Here is a 21,359-nt window from a genome sequence, read left to right on the forward strand (position 1 = left end):
CTGCTAAGTTACCCACCTCAGATTGAAGCCTTAGATGAAATTAATGTTTACCACCACAAATACTACATGTTTTGCATTTGTTTTACCATTTTATCCTGATAGATTTATTCCGGTTTTTTTGGGGTAAAATCTGTCAGGAGAAAATTGCAACATATGGTAACTGATGCACAGCTCATAATGCTGATCTGTGTACAGACATCTACTTTCACCTGGACAGGAATTTAAAACATACATCTTTGAATCAGGTTCTTAAAATATGTACATGTGTAGAAGGCAGCAATAGGTTATGCCATGAGGGATTTGCCTTGCTCTGAATTTACTTTCTTAGCTCCTCACAGTGCAGTAGGGTTCGAGTATGTTGTATTCTATTTGCATTTATATAGTGCTTCATACTCATAACAAGACACCAAATCGCGTTTGCACAGGGGCAACCTGCTACTCTGTGAATACATGGAACAGTGTTTTTGTTGTGAGGCCCGTATGGGGAATTTTATGTACATGCTTCTGGACCACAGTACTTGACGAAATAGGTTTTGTTGCTATGAATCTGCATGAATTTGAACAGACAATTATTGAAAAATAGGTTTCTTAGGCATTCTAATTAATGGACATAAATGTGTGACTGCAGTTTGGCCTATGGTTGAAGTGTCTTGGTGTGTGGATATGACTGAAATTGTCGAAACTGTGTCATAAACAAGCATGTAGCTCAGCGTACATATGGGTACATGTTAAGGAATGGGTAGAACATTGAGTTGGAAGTTTGTTGCCTTCTCAGAGCTGAGTGGTTAAGCTGCTCTTGTCTGGTATTAACAAGCTCTCTGCAAGAACCAACACGAGGATCACTTTCTTTTATATAGAAGAGAAGTGAGTGAGTAGATGTGGCAGCACAAGCCAATACTTGCAATGAGTGGGGTGGTCTGTGTATATTCAGTTAAAACCACATAGAATAGGGGGCTTAGAACGTGCACAGAGATCACTGGGTGATACATTTGCGAGGATTCATGCATTTGCAAGAGCTATACTGTAGCTAATCAACACTAAAACAGCCGCCCTGGGAGGAAAAGGCTATATGAACATCACAGTAACGCAGAGTTTAGGGCACCAGCAATACACTCTGCTTAAGGCAACAGTTACCTAGGATCATAAAAAGGGACAGGCTTTGGAGGGCTGGGGACGTTAATTAGAATTATTGCTAAAATCTGGTGACAGAATATCTTGTTTTTTATTTCAGTTTCTGTTTAAATACTGCCCGGTGTTATGAAAGGGTTCACAGCATTTAGAAAATTAAACAAAGCAATGTTTCTACCAAATCTGTTCTTTGGGCCTTTCAGGGGTTAGGAAAGTGCTACACAAATGACAATACAATATAATATTACTGCCTCGGTTTGTGGATTTACCAGGCTGTATTCTGCATGGTGTTTCCGGATTTACCAGGATGTATTCTGCTTGGTACTCCCTTTTCTGTGAATTGTCATTCACACGTATACCTCCTGATACGATAAGTGTGCAGAGGGTTTTTGTAAGGAGGATGAGGAGGGTGAAGGAAGGACTGGAGAATGTTGGCTGCTGAGAAGGGAGCATGTTATGCTTTGCCTGGTGTGAGGTTTGAACAATGGTCATGGAAGATGTCTGGGCTACAATGCAGCCATTTCACACAGTGGTTTTACCTACAGAAATTTCTAGCTGGTAAAATTGGGTTTGTGTTCCTGCTCTAAATAAATGTAAGTGCAGGAACACTGGGTCCCTTATAACAGTGTAGAAAAGGGTTTCACACTGGAATTTCTCTCCTCGCAGCTTCCAATGGTAGTCCACGTCTTCCTGTTTCATGAAGATCGGAGGCAGACAGTGAAAGAGGAAACAACCCTTCTTGTCACGATGCCTCCACCTAAAATAAATGTAAACATGAAATTGGTTAATCAGCGAATCTAAACGCTGCTTAGGAGTCAGTGTAGGGTTTTAATTAATGAAGCCATTTGAGGCTTCTTGTAGTTAAGGTGTACTATTTTTGATAGCTAATGTACGTTTATCATCGGAGTACTGAGGAAAGTTCTAATGGAAAAGCTCACAAATAGGTTTGCACTAGGTGCAATCTCATTTCTTTTTTTCCCTGTCACTCATCTCCAGCTGTATTCTGGCAATGAGGGACAGTGAAAAGAAAAAAATGAAAAATTACCTTTAAACCATGGGAGGAAATTCCTATGGTGTGAGTCATTATTTTTCTTTATCAAAAACAGGCTTCCGCTTTGGAAGTTTGTTTTTGAAAATTAAACTTTGGAAACTCTTGATGTCCAGCCATCATGTTTGATGGAGCCGTCGGTCAAACCTTTCCTACACTGAAATTTCAATGGACAATGTTTTTCCAATGTATAGACATATCCATGGGCCCAGCATGCATTTCTAAATTTGGAGGCAGGAGTAAAAGGCAGTCTGGCTGCCTTTAGTACTACAGGCTGCAAGTCTTGCTGCTCATTTCGTATCATCCTACCTTATACTGTGTGCATTACAATTTAAAAAAATGAATTGCTTATTCATAGTGCTTTCATTGCAGACCGGGACCTCATAGCACTAGAAGTACGTCACTATTCCCTAGTGCGCCAACCAGGATTCGGTTTTATGCATGGGGGGTGAGGATGTAGGAGCGCGCGCACACACCTTCACACACACACACACACACACACACACACACACACCTCTTTCATAATATCTGCATTGATCACATTAACCAACTGACCTTTCATAACATTAAAGAATGTATTTCCCACTGAATTATTTAATTTGCATTTATTTTTATTTTAGGTGCGTATTTTATATATTTTTACCTGCAGATGTGCAGCCAACAAAGTACTCTTTTTAATCAGTCTCTGGCCCCGTTCCCTTTAAAATTAGGATCACAGTTTCAGTACTTTTGTATGCACTGAAGCCTCTGGAATACTTTGTATGCGGCTGTCACGGAAGCCCCATCTGTAATGCCGCCTCTCATATATCACTTAAAGAACTGTCTGTGTCTTTGAAGTTGCAAAGGCTAAGAGACACAACGGGCAAAGTGAAGCTGTTTTATGCCAATGGGCATTGCGCGCTTGGTTGTAAGTCTTTCATGCATTCTATAACACACCAGTGTGTATGTTCCACCGTGCCCAGCTACTGAGCAAGTCTTTGGCTAAGAGCAATTTCCATGCATATGATCAATCCCAGTCTCCCTGACCTCACAGATGGCTCCCTGATTTTCTAACTAACTCCCTGGTCTCCACATTGGCAAAGAAGTAAGGAGCAAGGGAAAGTGTTTTCCTTTTGGTTGACTCAACATGAACCTATGTTTGTTTTTTATTTTTGAAAATGTTTTGGACAGTAAATATGTTGATTTGCAGTGTAGTATTTGTATGGGGACAGTGCCTGTGGGTTTAGCATTTTACTTTGGTACACTGGGATTAACAGATGTGGATTGCCCAGCCTCAGCAACATTTTATCTAGACTGACTCCACTACCAAGTTGTATGGCTTGAACGTATTGTATATTTGAGCTAATTTGTGGGAGGTTGTACGATGTGTATTGAGTTAGTAAGGGGGATATTCTGTTGAATTTGGAACCGTCTGTAGTGGCCTTTCCTTAAGGGAGAGGAACTCTGCCCCCTTTTTGGCAGACATGAAGATTGTCTGTCAGGCTTAGTAAAGTTAAGGTCAGGCAGCCAGGCTCTAAACATGAGCTAAATGTGTAGGCACCTGGCTGTCTGAATTCACCTTTGCCGGGCTGAAGATGTCAGCTCTGTGGGTGTGACCGCCTCAGCCCAGCAAAGTGCTTGGAGGACCTCCTCCTCAGGAGGAGGAGGAATGTCACTTATAACCTTGGACCCTCACGCTTTGCTTTAAGCCCTGCAGTGTCCAGGGCCGAGTGTCAATCAGTGATACTACATCATGGAGTGGGGTAGTGTCAGCAATTTTCACTGACTCCATTCAACTGTGCGTTAAGTAAGGGACTGCCGCCGCCTCCTCATCGGCTGACCTGTGTGACGAGTAAGTGACTGCTGCCTCCGTACATTGGCGGACCTAGGTCAGCCAATGAGGAGCAGCTATCACAACCCTCCAAAAACCTTGGCGACAGAGATTACTGCTACAGTCGATAAGTTTAAAAAATATATAAATTTGATATGTGCGTGTTTGTATATATGAATACATGTTGTAGTTGTGTCTGCATGTTGTGTGTGTGTTTGCTTGTGAATGGTGGGTGTATTTGTGCACATATGTGAATGCATGAGTGTGCCTGTAGATGTTAGAGTATGTAAGTGAGTGTGTGGCCCTTGCACCCCCTCTCCATTTACTGGCCACCTCTGGCAACAATATAGCTTTGGTGCCGTGGTTTGTGTACTTAGTGCCAAGGTTTGTGTATGTATAGATGTCAGGGCGTTTAATGTGTTCTGTTGGAGTGAAGTATATATGGATAGGATGACGTAGTGTGTATCATTCTGTAGTAAGTGCTGTTGGGAGGTCTGTGATTGTCAAGTAAGTCACACTTTACTAGATGTCTGGAATATTGGCCAGAATCCCCCCCCCAATTCCCCCCCCCCCCCCCAATACCCGCCCTCACAGTTACCATCACCCCCAACACAAGAAGTGGGAACAAACCAGACCATTCTGTTGGACCGTGGGTGCTCACTAAAAAATGAGGAAATAGCAGGAGAATCAGTCATTTAAAGTCCAATAACCAGGTAATTCATAATTGTTCATTGGACTTGCACAAAGACGTTTCAGCTGTTTTCAGTAGCCGCAATCTCCGAGTAAACCTAAAAGACCCGCGGTGAGCCCGCGAATTTCTTAATCAGATGATGCTAATGAGGCCACTCTTATTGAGGGCCGGAATGGGATATCTGCTCAAGTTGGATGTGTGTAGTTAGATCTGCACGGGCTGTTAGTGAGTGGGTGGTATTTCTCGCCTGGTACAGGTTCGCTGCGACACATAGAGTTTTCATTCATTTCTCTGTGTCCACGATGGCGTGTTGCGCTCTGATGTGCTGATGTTGTAAACCCGACTTTTTCCTTAGAATGGTCCGGGTGCCTCAAAGGGTTAAGTGCAAGCCAAGGATGCTCTGACTGCACGCCTCTCCTGCTTCCCAGCCGCTCCCATTAGCCAATTGCTCCGTAGCAACAGTGAGATCAGCGCAGAGCAAACGCTTCATTGATTTATCCCTGCATCCTTCCGCCTTGTTGATGGTCCCCTGCCACCTGCATCCTTCCGCCTTGCACATTTCACCCTGAGCAGCCGCGCGGCACGAGGCCCGTGCACACCTTACGTGGATAGCGCGCGTCCCATCTAAAGCGCTATATGCGGCGCTATGCATCTAAAGCGGGACTCGGGTCTGGGGAGCTGGATTGCGATGCCTGCTGTGGCTGATGTGCTGAAGTATTCTTGCATTATGTGCTGGTCTTCCAGGGAGAAGACGGCGGTGGAGAAGGAGCTGAGCGAGAAGGAGGAAGCCGTGCAGCAGAGGACCAGCGAGGTGCAGGTAAGACACTGCGTGCATGTGTTACTGAGGAGCTGTTGTAACGAACCATAAAATAGCCTTTCAGCCGAGTCCACTGCACCACCGACCCGGGGCTTGCTGCCAAGGTGTTTATCCTCTCCTCAAGTTGTTTTATATAACTCGATCTTTTTATTGCTGTATAGAAGAGTGCTCCACTGGGCAAGACCGTCGTCTGAGTGGGTAACGAATGGAACGGGTATGGAATAGTTAAACGGGAAGAAAGAGTGCAGCATGGGCGGTTCTTCTTTGTCCAGTGTCTGAAATCCGAAAGGTTAGTCTGAGCAAGTAGCTCTAGCGGAAAGACCGAGGTAACTTCATGCTTAGGGCGTGGCCGAACACACACACCCATTGCGAAGGGAGTATTGAGAGGAACTCGGGGATAAAAGACAAATGCCACAATGCCACGGGTTTTGAGTTTAAGCTCTCTGTGTATTGGCTCTGCCTTAAGAAGCTGGGGGTGAAATTAATTTCCAGGACCTCAGTAGGTGTTTAAATGCTCACCTGACTTCTGATTAGGTAGTCAGGCGCTGAATCAATGTTTTTCCCACTTTACCATTTCTCGATTGAAATGAGCTGCATCGTGTTAAATATCCAGAATTATAGTTTTGCTTTCATTTTTAGGCGCTTGTGGATCCAGTGTCGGTATTGTCAGTATTCACTTTAAGCGGACATTTGCACAGAGCAAGGACTGCTCGCTACTGAACAACACAAACCAGGTTCCTACTTTGGTCTTTTCATAAGCTCTTCTGTGCACAAAGCTGATTTTTCAGCACAATGCGCAGTGCTGTGAAGTAACCGAAATGCAATGTGACCTCTCTGTAAAAAACCCAAATAAACAAATATCTTGTAGCGAAGCCAGGCTGGGCCGTCGGTATCACATGCCTGGGCTGCCTTCGATGTCGCCCTCCGCCAGCAGATCCTTAAAGGGCCAGGCAGTCTTGAAGGTGACCCTGGGTGAGCGATCCCTCCGCAGAGGACAGTGATGCAGTCCTCTAAGCTGGACGCACTGTGCTTCAGGGACCTCCCGACCACCTCTAGAGCAGTGTTTTTCCCACGCCACTGTGTGTGCTGGTGAAGTGACACTCTTCAGGGCTCACAAATGTGTATTGTGAACTGATCAGTAATGTAGTGAGCGCAGATCTTGTAAATCTGGCACAGTGTCAACTTCTCAAAGGGCCTTCTTCATACCACCTCCGAGTGTATTTCTCTCGTCATGTCTTTTAAGTTAGGCCTAAAAACATATCAGGGTAAAAAAACGTCTGCCAGGAAACCTCGCATAATCTTTATACGTCCTTCTGGGTTTGCGAGTCCCGGCCCTGCACAGTCTGTCATGACCTACCTGCTCCCCTGTGTTGGCTGCCACCTCTGCAAGTAGCATCGAGTGCCTGCAAAGCATTAACCCATGGGACGCTGGGAAGGAAGGTACTGTTCAAATCCACATCTTGCAGTGAGCAAGAAAACCTACAACCGGAAGGACAAGTACTTCAGGGCTACCTATTGCCCTTCTGTCCAGTGGGGGGAAATTGTCCGAGGTGAAAAGAGCCAACACTTGGAGCTCTGACCTCTTTACACTGAGGAGGAGGAGAACATCGCACGGCACAGAACCTCTTCTAAAACGTCCCTTCCTTAGAAGGTTACGAGGTTTCATTCTCGCTAAGTTTAAACATTTTATCAAAGTATATAGGCACCCTGCTGGAGTCTTCCTCTGGACCCACCCAGTGGGCGTGTCTATAACTCTTCTTTCAGAATAAGCCAATATCACAATAATTTATCTTAAAGGTAATATTTTCTAATGAGCGCTTTTTTTAAATTTTTTAGTCAATACCTGAAAGGCTTACGTGTCGGAGATTAGATGCTTGCAGCTTCTATCTCCCCTACAAGGCAGAGCTCAAAGGTACACTCCTCTCTAGTAGTGACAAAAGAAGTCAAGACAGGCGTTCTCATTTCCTCAAGCCCTCACAGGTTACAAAACCTTTCAGCCAATGGGAGGTAGATGCAATTTAGATATTAACCAATAATCTACCCACCCACACTATCTCTTTCCAAAGTGGTCGGGTACCCGACCCCTGAGTTAACGCTAATCCTGTTACTTGTTTGGTAGTATGGTTCTAGGAACTCTGAAACAATAGCCATCAAATCTCCAAAATGCCAGGAGTAGTAGAAGTGACTTCACACGCCCTTTCACCCTGGATGGTTTCACAGTGTTGACCAAGTGCCCTATCATTAGTCTTTGAACAAACTCTTGTTGCTGTTGAGAACCTAAGGCAGTGGTTCCAACCTGTGGTCCGGGGACCCCTGGGTGTCCGCAAAGTCTCTTTAAAGGTTCAACGACTGCTTAGAAAATTAAATATTACCAAAATAATAAAGTGTATATAAATAAAGTGGCTAAATGTACAAATGAACATTTTGAAACGGACTGTAAATGTCAAGGATTTTCCAATTGGAGACTGAAATTGGAGGAATCATCAAATTGATGTGTGGCAGCAGTGCAGGTGCATCAAACAGAGTATAGTGCAGACAATGTGTGGCTTCAATTGAATTTAGAAAAGCTCCAACCTTCGTATTAAAATTATTTATTTATTTATATTTGTTTGCAAATTAAACAAAGTGTTATCATTTGTGTATGTACTTGATGAATACTTGTTTCTGCATTTTTGTGTGTATTGTTTTGCAGTTCAAATCAACAATGTTAAGGCCGGGGACCTTGGCTTCCAGTAATGACTCGGTGGGGTTGGGGTGTCTGGATTCCAATAATGATTCAGTGGGGGTCCCCGGGTTCCCGTAATGATGGGGATCCACAGAAGTCAACAGGTTGAGAACCACTCGGCGAAGGGAAATGTTTACGAAAATTAACTTTGGTACTAAGAGGACCTGTTAAATGCGTGTTCTTGTTGCTGCCTTCATTGCCTTTGAGATAGGGGAAGCTTTAGAGCAATAGAAATGAAATGCCCACACAACTTATTGTGCAGATATCTTCCTGATCTGGTTCTCGTAGAGGTGGTGCCTGCCACCTTGTACTGGGACAGATAAAAGCCTCGTAACAGCAAAGCAAACTAGGTGTCAAATTTGCATGTCGCTGGTATTGCACAGCTATACCAACTTAAGGGTGCAACTGTGCAACTTTTTCCTTTTCAGCTGCATCCATGTGGATTTCTAAGGTGCTGCACACTCATCAACACTTTGTGATACCATGTGGGAAGGATCCTGGTCATTTTTTTCTGTTGTCCCTACTTTTTTTTTTGATGGTTTTCAAACACACAGCTTAAATCATCAGCAGTTTGAGACAGCCAGCTGGATTAGATTCTCCAGGCAGGGAACTCGCCAGTCCTTCCAGCTCTACTTTATGTGCCACAGAATAACTTAAAGATTTCTCAGTAGGTACTATTTCAGGTAGTGTAGGAAGCTGGCTCTTTATATACTATATAAAAATTAGATATAATGTGCACAGAGTCCAGGGGTTCCGCAGAGGCTAAAGTAGATGATACTAATGCTCCTTTTTTTGGTAGTGTGGTAGAGAAGTTAGGCTTATCAGATGATAGTGCAAAACATTTGTTGTACACACACAGTCAATAACTGAGGCACACAATGACTAACTCCAGGCCAATGTATTTATATTCGAAAAATATGTTTTGTTACTTTATTTCTATACCCAAAAAGATCTTGTTGCAGGTAAGTACATTTGCAAGTAAGTATCGAACATATGTATCAATAGAACGCTTTTTAGATTTGGCAAAGAAAACGGTTTACAGGCAAGTAACACTTTTCACTTTTAAAAGTTGACAGTGCAATTTCAGAATAATCCTAGGGCAGGAAGTGTTAGTGCAGTTTTGAGGTAAGTACTCAACTTACAGTTCCAGTCTCTGGGGTTAGGATATCCTCTGGTCAGGGTTCAGGGTCACCCCAAACTTACACCACCAGCAGCATGGGCCTGGATGAGTGCAGAGGTCAAAGTTGACGTCCTCAGCGGGCTGGGTGCTTTTCAATAAGGGGACCCGGGTTGTCACAAAGATGCTGCAGGCTGGGTCCACGTGGGCAGTTCTGGGAAACCACAGGCTGGACAAGGAGGCGCCTGGAATCTTCATCCGGTTCTCTCGCGGTCAGAGGAGTCCTCCAGATTTAGGCTGGTGGCGTGGTTGTGTTGGTCAGGAGGGGTCAACCCAGGGTTGACACTTGGTCAAAATCACCTGGGGGCCTGCTATGGACTGGTGGGCCACCTGGACTCGTGCCGTGGACATTGGGTGCAGAGTCGGCAGGATTAACAGATCCTGGGCAGTTCTGGAGTCCTTTTGGAGGGTGTCTTCTGCAGGGCCGCTGTCCTCGGGAATTTTTGGTCCTCAGTACTGCGGGGATTTTGAGAAGTCGCTGGTCCTGCTGGATGTATTGCCTTTTGGTAGCAGAGTCCTTGAATCTGCAGACAGTCCGGTTGCCAAGTCAGTTGTCGTCTGGAGCCTTCCCTGCTGGCTTTTTGGCCTAGCAGTCCCTCTTTCTTCTTGTCTTTAGTTGCCAGGAATCTGCTGAGCTAGGTTCAGGTGTGCCCCTGAATACTAGATTTAGGAGCATTACAAGGTCAGAGTGCAGTAACCAATGGCTACTGTCCCTGAGGGTGGCTACACCCTTCCTGTGCCCACTCCCTTTGGGGAGGGGGGCAAATTCCTAACCCTACTGGTCCCTGACCTCCAAACTAAGATGGAGGATTCTGTAGGGAAGGGGTCAATCCAGCTCTGGACGCCTTAGGGGTGGTCCTAGCTGGAGTGGTCACTTCTCCCTGTTTTTCCTAAGTTTTCTGCCGGACTTGCTGCCAAAAGTGGGGCTTTGTTCGGGAGCGGGCATCCTCACTAGCTGCAGTGCCCTGGGGCACTGTAACAGGAGGCCTGAGCCTTTGAGGCTCACCACCAGGTGTTAAAGTTCCTGCAAGGGGCGGGGGGGGGGGGAGTGTGAAGCACCCTCACCCAGAGCAGGCTTTGTTTCTGACTGCTGAAACCACAAAGGCCCTAACCCCATGGGGTCGAAAACTCGTCTTTTAGTGGGATGTTGGCACAGACTGGTAAGCCCTGCACTAAAGGGTTGGTTAAAATGCAAGGAGCATCTCTAAGATGCCCTCTGGGTACATTGTACAATAAATCCAACACTAGCATCAGTGTGGGTTTATTGTGCTGGGAAGGTTGATACCAAACTTCCCAGCCTTTAGTGAAGCCATCATGGGGCTGTGGAGTTCGTAAGGACAAGCTCCCAGCCCACATACTTAGTATGATCCCCTTCTCTTACAATGTCTAAGAATGGACTTCGACACTGTAGGAACATATTGCTCATACAGCTATGCCCTCACCTGTGGTATAGTGCACCCTGCTTTAGGGCTGTAAGGCCTTCTAGAGGGGTGACTTCCCTATGCTACAGGCAATGGTTGGTGGGCATAGTACTCTAAGAGGGATGCCATTTCGACTTTACCTTTTTTCCCAACCAACACACAAGCTGCAATGGAAGTGTGCATGTGTTTGGTGAGGGGTCCCTTAGGGTGGCACAATACATGCTGCAGCCCTTAGGGACCCTCCCTGGTCACAGAGCCCTTGGTACCATTGCTACCAATTACAAGGGACTTAGATGTGTGCCAGGGGTGTGCCAATTGTGGAAACAATGGTAGTTTTAGGGGGAAAAAAACTGGTGCTGGGGCCTGGTTAGTTAGATTCCAGCACACTCTGTCAAGTCAGCATCAATATTGGGCAAAAAGTGGGAGTAGCCATGCCAAAAGAGGCAGTTTCCTACAGGTAGTATTCATGCACTTTTAGGCCTGGCTTCCTGTTTGAACCTAAACCAAGATTCTGATTTACCCTTTGATGTAAGTAAGTTATTTGACAATTCAACAGATTATATTTGGCAGTAAATTAAAACAAACGGTCACAGCTAAACCACTTAATAGCTCTTATCTATTAGTTACTAGAGCATAAGCATTATTTAAATCTGTATACATCTTTAAACTCTTTAAATTCTGAATCCCTCTGGCTTGGTTTGATCGTCAAGATGGCAGTCTCACTCTAAGTGCTCCGGACCCCTCTGGCATCCGCTCAAATCCACTACTATCCACCGGCATCGTACTGCTTCACTTTTGGCCTGGTTGTGCCTCTTGATACCCTGGGACTCCACAGATGCCAGATTTACTGAGGGAGAGATGGGGCTGCCCCACCTACCTGCCACTCCTTACAGTGTCCGAGCTCCTGACATGGCCGCGTGCAACATCTAATGGCAGCCCTTCCCCCTTTCTACTGTGGTGGGACGACATTGCAAATTCCTCAGCAACTCTGCAGACTGAGGCAGCCCTTGACTCCCTCCGACCTGCCCGCTAAACTCCGGGGCCTGCTCCTGCCATCCTGCGGGCTACTAGCCCTGGCCGGAGTCTCACCTATGCCATGCTTAGGGCCCAGAGGCCTGTCTGGCCATCAGTGCAGCAGCAGAGGGCCGCCGTCAGCCTAAAAATGGAGGTAGATGAGTGAAGCTCCCTCCTTCCTTCCACGCGTCACCACACTACCAGGGGTGCCCCCCCAGCAGCTGCCAACGTTAGCCTGTGCTTCCACCCTCCCCCACACTCCCTGTAGATGGCGCAGCAGGTGCCTATTCTGAGCCAAGTAAAGGACTATGAAGTGACGCAACTCTTTGCTCGGGTGCACAACATGGCTCTGCTTGCAGCCCGCAACGGGCACCCTGCCGGCACTGAGACCTCGGCTGATTTGTGGTACAGCCTCCCCCCCCTTGTGGACATGATGTCCTATCCCGTCCGGGCTGAGGGAACATCTGCAGGCGCCTGTGCCCCCTTCTCCCGATACTATCTTGAGGACCGATGCCCGCTGGAGGGACACATTAAAGGCACTTTCCACTGTGGTTCTGGGGGCCGCTGAACAGCACTAGCTACATGGTGAGCCCAGATCCAGAGATTGCCAGGGCCCTTTGCTGCAAGATTTGTCCATCTGTGATATGGCCCCCACCCACCATGAGCTCCCCATACTTATGTCGCTCCCTTCTCACAGAGGTAGGGGTCAATCCAAGTTTGTGGGTGGAGACCAACAGGCACTTGGCTACCTTCAGACATTGGCCGCGGGGGAGAGGAGCTCCTTGCCCTCCTTGCCTGTACTTCAGAGTGCCCCTGCCTACCCTTACTTACAGTGAGTTCTGCACCAAAGGTCACTGAGAGCCCTCTCCTCTCGCTTCAGTTCCCCTCTGGCACAAGCCCCCCTTTTATGGTACTTCACAGATGTTCCAGGGTAATTTATCCTTCAGCCTCTTACAGCTTTACACACCCTCTCACAGCTTTACACACCCTCTCACTTTCTAAGCAATCTGCCTGGCTTAGTGATTACAGTTTCTCCTATTTCATCTCCGTCCTGCCTTGAGTGAAAAACCTGCACAGTGTTTCAGTACTGTCCTCGGTGATGACTGCGCACCATCAAAGACAACAACCATACTGCTTTGCTCCTTTCCAAGAGGTGCTTCTGGAAGCCGAGAGACCGGCTGCTCATGCTGCTGCGGACCAGTGTCTCCAACGTAGCAGGAGTTGTGTGACAACCCCGTCGGGTTACCATGGGTAACTCAAATGGCTCAATACATCACTGGTGCCCGAGCGGGCAAGTTGGAGGAGCCAGCATGGAAAAGTCTCCGTCCCCAGATGGCGACCTAGTCATGATCCTAGAAGCCATTCATACCTCCCAGGCTGTGGTAGAGGTCAAGATCCGGAGAGGTGCATGTGGATGCCGCTTTGGTTTGTCTAGACCTCTGAAACGCCACAGTCAGGATCACTGAAGCTGAATCCTGAATATCCACAATAGAGGGCGAAGTTACTACTCTCACATCCCAGGTGTCCAGCCTCCTCATGCACACAGAGTTCCACCGCCACGCCAAAGATGCAGGAAATCACTCTTGACCCAATAACGTGCAAGTACTTGGAATTCCTGAGGACACAGAGCCTCAGCAAGTCGCTGACTATCTTGAAACCTGGATCAACTCAGATGCCCCCAGACCACTTGTCATCCTGATTCACAGTAGAAAGGGCTCACAGGGCTCTGATCCCCCAAACGTCCCCTGGGCACATGTCCCAGACCAGTGATTGCTCATATCCTCAGTTTCAGGGACAGAGACACCATCCTAAGAGAGGCCCGATCTCGGGCGCACCTTTGCTGTGGATATGCCAAGATACTCCATTTCCCATTACACCCAGGAGGTTCAGCAACAATGCCACATGTATCTAGAGGTCAAGCAGAAGCTCATGGCTGTGGGATGTCGGTATCGCCTCCTGTTCCCCGCCAGGCTGCGTACAGTTCATGCTAATAAATCCTAATTTTTTGATACCCCAGAATCAACCTGGTTGTGGCTTAGGGACAAATGCCTGCTGTGTGCTCAATCGGAGATCTCTCCTTGGGGGTCCAAAAACATAGACTGCCTGTAACACTCTGACGCCCAAACCACAAAGATATTGCATTCGCTTTATAGAAAAGGCAACACGCCAACCGCTCCAAATCACCCTCTCAATCAACTCAGGTGAGAGGTCAGTCTCCTCCATTGTCACACCCCTCCCAGGCCTCTGGAGCTTAGAAGCACCATCCAGTTCGAGAAGACCTTGTGGTCGATGTGTCACCATTACCCACTGTCAAACCTGTGGACACGGACCTCCCTCTCAAACTTCTGCTCTGTAATGTGCACCACTTACTCGAATAGGCCTTGAAGGCATCCATATCTGAACCTTCTCAAAACACTTCGATGGCCGATGCTAATCGTTGATTAAGGATGTGTCCACAACTCCAGTTTCCAAATTAGTGTTGCTTTGTACCTTTGCTTTCTTTTTCAAGGTGACAGATTCTTCTTGGGTGGAAGTATGGGGTGGGGTGGGTGTTGCGGGGGCGGGGGGACACTCAGTACAATGTTCATTTTATTATCAGTTTTATTTTTGTGTTTAACTGGACTCAGACACACATCTACAACTTACCCCATGCAACACAAACCAAGACAGTTCCATACCTTACATGACAAGTGCATGCATTGGCCCCTGGGTGAGAAGGGCTGGCCCGCCTTCTCTCATCCTGACTGCTTCCAGGCCCTTCTGCCCTCGCAATTTGTATTTGTCTATTAGATTGTGTGAAATACACCGCAATCTTTAATTTTTCTCATCAACATCTTCCTGAGGTCCTACTGCTTCAAGAAACCCATTTCCTGGGTAATCGCTGCCCCTCTTTGGCACGCAAGGGCTGCAACAGGGTCTATCACTCAGGCTACTCCTGCGGATCTCGAGGGGTCTCCATCCTACTGTGGCGGTTCTTCCCCTAACGGTTTCTGGTGAGATTCACTGCCCACAGGGTTGTTTCCTTGCAGTCACCGGAATGCTGAACGACCATACCATTAATCTAGTGAGTGTATACGCTCCCCCAGGGGCCCTCAACACCTTTCTCCACGATCTGGCAAAGACCCTCTTAGACCTCCCACAAGAGTGGGACCTACCTATAAGTTGCTAGTATATGGCAGGGCAGGTAGGTTTAGAATTCAGATTCTGCCATTTTGGATTTTTAAAGAATGTTGCTCTCTGGGGATTGATTTTTTTTGCCATGCTTCCCATGAAGTGGTCATCAAAGAGGGTGGTGGCCTGCCTGCGATTGCACAGTTGCCCCCCCCCCCCCCCCCCTACTTGCTTTCCACCCCGGGAGCAAGGATAAATAAGGCAGAGCTGCACCCACACCTCAGATCTCTACAAGGAACGACGACTGGATGAGGACTGCCCTGCTGGACCCCTGGCTTGCACCTGGACACTGTACTCTGAAGGACTGCATCAGCTGCATACTTGGGCTTCACCACAAAAAGGACTTTGCCTGGATTCAACTGGTTCAAGAAGGGACTCCCTGTTTGCTACAGGTGAAAAATAGCCAACCAGAGTCCCCTGCATCAAATCCTGAAGAAACTGACCACTGTCCAATAGTCATTTTAGAGTTTGAGGCAGGTACATTCTGGGAGTTGGAGTCCTAACCCTCAAGGAGCAACTCAGAGCTACTGGAACCTTGGGGGGTGAGCTGTGGACTCCTAAAGAACCTTGAAAAACGTTCTGGAAGAAGATCCAGACGTTTGGAGAACGTTTGGAATAAAGCTCCATAAAGGGACAGACCAGATGTGAGTCAAGCCGGCTTACCTCAACCACAACCCGGCCTGACTTGCAGGTTTGTCCCGCTGAAAAGCTCCGGAGCCTCAGACTTCCAGGATTTCACCGGGGGCTCCTGGAAAGGCAATCCAACGATGTTGACTCGAAATCGGCCTGCTGCGCAGGGTCGTCTGACGTCGGAGTGAAAAAGCTCAAAAAAAGTGACAAAGTCCGAACTTAAAAAGTTGACTGAGACTTCCCGCGCAGCTTATCTGAGGAGGACTCCAGGGACATCGGATCCAAATTCAACTTCGGCCTGAAAGAAGCTTTCAGTTCTGAAAAATCATCTCGGTCTGAAGGTAGAATTCTTCTCTGAGTGTCTCCTGCGTCACGTATACGAGGAGGGCTCCAGGAAGGTCGTATCCGATTGGTAACTTTGTCCGGCTAAAAGAAGGTAAACTTTTGATTGAGGCCTCCTGCTTACTATAGCCGACTGGGGTCCATCGTGGTCGACCTTAAACATTGACTTTGCCCCGTTCTAGTGCAACAAGATTGCCACTTTTAGTTTCTGTGCGCTAGAAAGCATGAATTCTTTAAAAATTCCTATCTCCGTTTCCCCTTATCCAATTTTAACCATTTTGGTGTAATTTTAAAGATAAAAATATAATCGATTTCTATAAATTGGTGCTAAATTTTTATTGTTTTTTGTGTTTACGGATTTACTGTTGTGGTTTTTAAATTCTTTACACACCTGTCTCCTAAGTTTAGCCTTGACGCTCATTGCCAAGCTACCAAGGGTTGAGCGGGGTTTAATTTATTGAGACCTGACTGGACCTAGTGGGGGTTAGTGGCCTATTGATAAGTGTAGGTACTTACCTGCCCTTACCAATAATTCACTTTCCAACAATGACCCCTTCCTTCTTCACCTTGGCTCCCCCAGTAATGGACAATGCCCCACGTGGTGCCTCAAGGCCTCGTATCTTCAAGACAAATCCTATGTTCAGGCCCTTCGTTCTGAACTCCTAGCCTTTTCCACACTACCGAGGGCTCCATCGCCTCCATTGGCACCCTATGGGCCGCCAGTAAGGCAACCTTGAGGGGAATGGTTCAGGGTCACATTTGTGTAGAGGAACTTTCCCGTTCCCTCCCGTTAACTCAACTAGAGGCCTGTGCCTTCCGATTAGGAGGTAGTCTAGTGACAGATCTGTGTGGTGATACCTCTCATCACCTGGGTCTCTTATGTGCAGAAATCCATCTCCAGATATTGGAAGCCGCCAGACATCTGTTGCGTGCCACAATGGCCAGAGTCTACGAGTCGGGGAACAAGAACGAGAAGTTACTGTATTGGATAGCCTCCTGCCACCAGGGAACCAGAATTGTTTCTGAACTTACAAATGAACACTGTAGCACCTTCAGTACCCTACCTGAGAAAACACAAGCATTCGCCTTTTTTTATTTTTTTAATGTTTTTAAAACACTTATATTTAAACAGTTAATCAATTTCTGTACAGAGGAGAAAATGCAGAATGTAGTGTATAGTAGCCAGGTTAGAAAAACATTTAGTACGACATATTCATGAATAGTGCCCTCGTCATACACAGCCAAGCCCAAGCAATACACAGGTAGACCCCTGCTCAGAAAATGACGGATAGGTAGAATTTCATCACAATCATCAAAACAGTTGTCCCTTGTTTACTGCCTCAGATAGCTACTCCACCCACCCCTCACCTTTTCCCATTTATGTATACAGCCTCTGCTAAGATATACAGTTTGTTCTTCTCGCTTGCACCAGTCCATATTCATCTCAGTCATCCACTCGGGTGAGGTAGGGTGGAGAGAGACTGCGCCCCAGGTCCTTGATATGTTGCGTTTGGCGACTGATGCCGCAAGCACCAGCCAAATCCTATGATACCTAGGCCAGCTAACCTCCCCTATAATATTGAGGAGGTGGCAGATGGGTGCCAAATGAACATCCGGGCCTGTGACCTTCGCCATTATCCTAGTAACCTCCCCCCCAGTAACTTTGTACCATGGGGCATCCCTACAGAATGTGAAAATTTTCCTTCTTGACCGCATCCCCTCAGGCATAGAGGGGTAGCTGCCCTTTCTACTCAAAACAAAAGTGTCCTTAAATAGTATGTTCTGTGCAAGATTTTCATTTGCACCTGTCTGAATATTGCACGGATTGCTAGCTATGTGAGGCTGTATGTCCTCCACCCAGTTTTTGTCCTTGAACGCACCCAGGTCTTTCCCATGCGGCTCGCAAGGCCACTAGGGGATCTGGAGAATTGCACATTATTTCCCTATATATAATGGAGATAGCTTTGTCAGTCAGGGGATCGGTCATCAGTCGATCTTTCAGTGGGGTCGCTGAAGGTAACTGTTCTCCTTCTAAGATGTGGCATTGTAGAGCATGGCCTAGTTGTAGGTAGAGGAATCTCTGAGTCTCATTTTATATTCCTGTTGTAGGGCATCGAAGGACACAATTTCCTGCTCCTGCCACATGTCGCCTAGATGATCTAACCCAATCAGGGCCCACTGCTTGATGTGTTTACTGTAAAAGTGTGACGGGCAAGTGTGTGTACAGTTTTGTGCAAACATCTGTGGTGCTCACGTGACATAGGACGCTCACAGGTGCAAAGTCCCGGTTCCCTGCCATTAAACAATGACAGGCTTAAACAAGTGATTAAATAAAAAATGGAGGCGGTAAACATAAAGCGCGGCAACTGGAATGCCTCATGCGCTCCACGGAAACGTGGTACAACAGGAAGAAAGTGTGGCACAATGACTAGAGCTGCCGAATTTGGAACTGAATACCTAGGATCGAGCCACGGCGTCGGCTCTACGCCACTTCTTCCTCTTGTCCCTACAAAAAATGAATGTCCTTGTGTAATGTAGCTGGTACTTATGTAAAGCCTACAATACCTTTGGGTGGAGTTAACTAAACACTCCAGGCAGGCACTCTTGGTAAACAGAATCCAAACAAAGGAAGGGTGGGGAGCCAGACAGCTGAGAAAGAGCAGCAAAAGAGGGCACAGAGCGGGGAAGAGCAAATGTGACCAAGATATCAGCCTTATTTACAGCCTTGTTTGCAGCAGAGCTAAGTTGAGAGCAAGAATGCTCTGCAAATGAAAACGGAAGCTTAATCGAACAGGAGTGGGAAACAAAGAGAAATAAAAGCCCCCCATAAAGAACAGATGAACACGACAAAGCGTAATTATACAGTAGTTGGTCCCTGCTCCCAAAGATAAAAAGGAGGGAAAAATAGGCATGACTGACCACTAGCAAGCCAGGATTTTCTTTAACGACACAGACATGAACAAATGAAATAGCTTTAAGCCCACAGTACAAGAATACTTAAAAGTATACAAGAGACCATACGCTTAAGCTCAACCTAAAAATTGCAAAAGCCCATTGATGAAAGGAGCAGATCAAAAAGCCATTGCTGGATCACTGGCTGCCTTTGCTGGCCAGCACATTCTGCTCTGTTCGAGGCAGGGCAGATCACTTTGTTACGGGAGCTCCTCCTGAATCACACAAACCTATAGGCCCAGTGGCACAATGGGATGTGATACCGTCAGTCACTTCTTGCTTTTCAACCAGCAACAAAAGGCCAGAGCTGTTATACATGACATGGAGGCACTTGTGAGCTATGTTTTAAAATTTTGCAAAGTTGTTTTGTTCATTTATTGTAATGATGATTTTCACTTGTAAAATGTAAATCTGTGAATATAATTTGCGAGAGTTCACTTTTTCTTTCACATCGTGCATTAAAATCATTATTGACAATATGAATTGTTTTGTGTAGTGGAAAAGTTTATGCAAGCTTCAGAACACAAAGCTACAGATTGGGTAGCAGCAGCACTTATACTTGCTAATAGCTGCAGTATAGAAACACGATTCTCACACACATATAGAAGTATATATAGTATAAAGTATGTATAAAGTAGGAGCTAACACACTAAAGTGGGCGGGACAAGAGTTAAAGAACTATTGGGCCATTTCCATAAACAGACATGAAGTGCAAGACTCCTGTAAGAAATAGTCAAACCCCTTAGGAAATTACAGCAGATTCCTGTACTCACAAAGTGATGAGCCCTCACCTACATAGTGTTGTGTACTTCAGCAGTGGGTTCCACATATAGCACTTGGAGGTTTTGTAGAGTACTAGTGTTTGCTGGCTTTGTAGTCTCCTAGTTATGGAGTACCAGGTTCGGGTGAGGTTAAGCCCCTTGTGTCAACATTTATGTTCTCTATTTGGGAAACCTGTGAGATCTATAATAAAATGATGTGTGGGTGAGCTAACATTTTTACTGGTGTCTCCCTACCACAAGATTAAAAGCACCAGGGTCAAACAACGGACTGCGCTTGTCTTTTCTGTCAGACATCAGACGCCTTTCTCATGACTATGGGTATCTCACATCAGCTATTGTGAACAGTCTGTATTTTTTTTTTAATTATATTTAAAAAAAATGTATTTATGCTTTTCCATACAAGTTAATACAGTAAGCAATTACACCATCTCACATCGCATCTTTACCTAGCAAACTCAGTTAAACAGTTCATTCTGTAACCTGCACTTCGTTTGATAGTGGATATAACAACTTGACTGTTTCAGGTGACGTGGGCCCTTAGCATTTTCCTCTTGCCCCCTCTCCCTCGTCAAACAGATCGTATCCCTGCACAGGCTCCCACGGACCTTTCAGATGCATTAGCATGTGTTTAGGGGTTAGTCCTCCCCTTCATCAATCCCTCTCCCTCCGGTTCACCCGTTTCTTTGCCAATCAGGTATTTTTTGTAAACTTCCCAGTAAGGTGCAGGTCTACTGGTTGGGGACGCCAACTCGTTGTACACGTCCGTTTGCGTGCTACAGTTCACCATGTCTCTATGCCACTCTTCTATTGTTGGCACTGGACCCCAATCCCAGCGCATTGCTATGCAACTCTTAGCTAGCAGCAGCCCAATAGCCGTCACCCGCCGAATCGAGTTTGGTACTCCCTTATCCCAGCCAAGCAGTGCCACAAGTGGTTCACGGTCCAGCTGATGTCCCCCTATGCTTTCTAGTGCTGTGAATGTACCCCCAAAATCGCTGAATGCCTGGTGAGGACCATGACATATGGCGGAAGTCCGCTTGGTCCTCCCCACATCTAGGACAACTAGTCTCCGTACGCAGCCCGTATCTATGGAGTTTGATGGGTGTGTAATATACTTTATTGATATATTTAAGGTGTATCAAGCGGTGCCTGCCATTTAGGGTGACAGCGCGAGTCCTCGAGCAGCAGTTTTGCTGCTGTTCATCTGTTAATTGTAGACCCAGATCCCTCTGTCACTCGATTCTAGCTTTTGTCAGTTCATGCATACAATCCTTTTGGACATGTGCATAGCGTTTAGATACTAAATGCCGGGGTTGCGCTTCTGTTAGTATCATAGACAGGCGTATGTCCGGTGGTTCCCGCAGTTCCTCCCCCAGAAGTGCACCCATTACATACCGGGCTCGATAATACTGGTATTGAAGAAGCGGAGTTGTCCTGTCTGTCTGCTCCGCCATCTCCTCCCATGTATCCATGCCCCCCTCTCAAAAAAAGGCTCCCATTGTCATAATATTCAGCCTGTGCATGGCTTCTACCAAACTTTTAGCGCGCCACAGTGTGTACCACGCACACCACTTCAGTGGCACCTGTGGGGAATATAGGAGGGTGAGCCCTTGCCGGCACATTAGGTCATGCCAGGCCTGTGTGGTAATGT

The 21,359-nt window shown here is 46.6% G+C and overlaps 1 protein-coding gene across 1 annotated transcript in view; it reads left to right on the forward strand.

Annotated features, from left to right (window-relative positions):
* EPS15 (epidermal growth factor receptor pathway substrate 15) overlaps positions 1 to 21,359 on the forward strand; it is a 792,619-nt gene that overhangs the window by 424,264 nt on the left and 346,996 nt on the right. Inside the window, exon 13 of the mRNA XM_069232684.1 lies at positions 5,422 to 5,494. Coding sequence (XP_069088785.1) covers positions 5,422 to 5,494 — 73 coding nt within the window. The remainder of the gene's footprint in view (positions 1 to 5,421; positions 5,495 to 21,359) is intronic.

Source organism: Pleurodeles waltl, chromosome 4_2 (genome assembly GCF_031143425.1).
Source record: "Pleurodeles waltl isolate 20211129_DDA chromosome 4_2, aPleWal1.hap1.20221129, whole genome shotgun sequence".
In the NCBI taxonomy this organism is placed as follows: Eukaryota; Metazoa; Chordata; class Amphibia; order Caudata; family Salamandridae; genus Pleurodeles; species Pleurodeles waltl.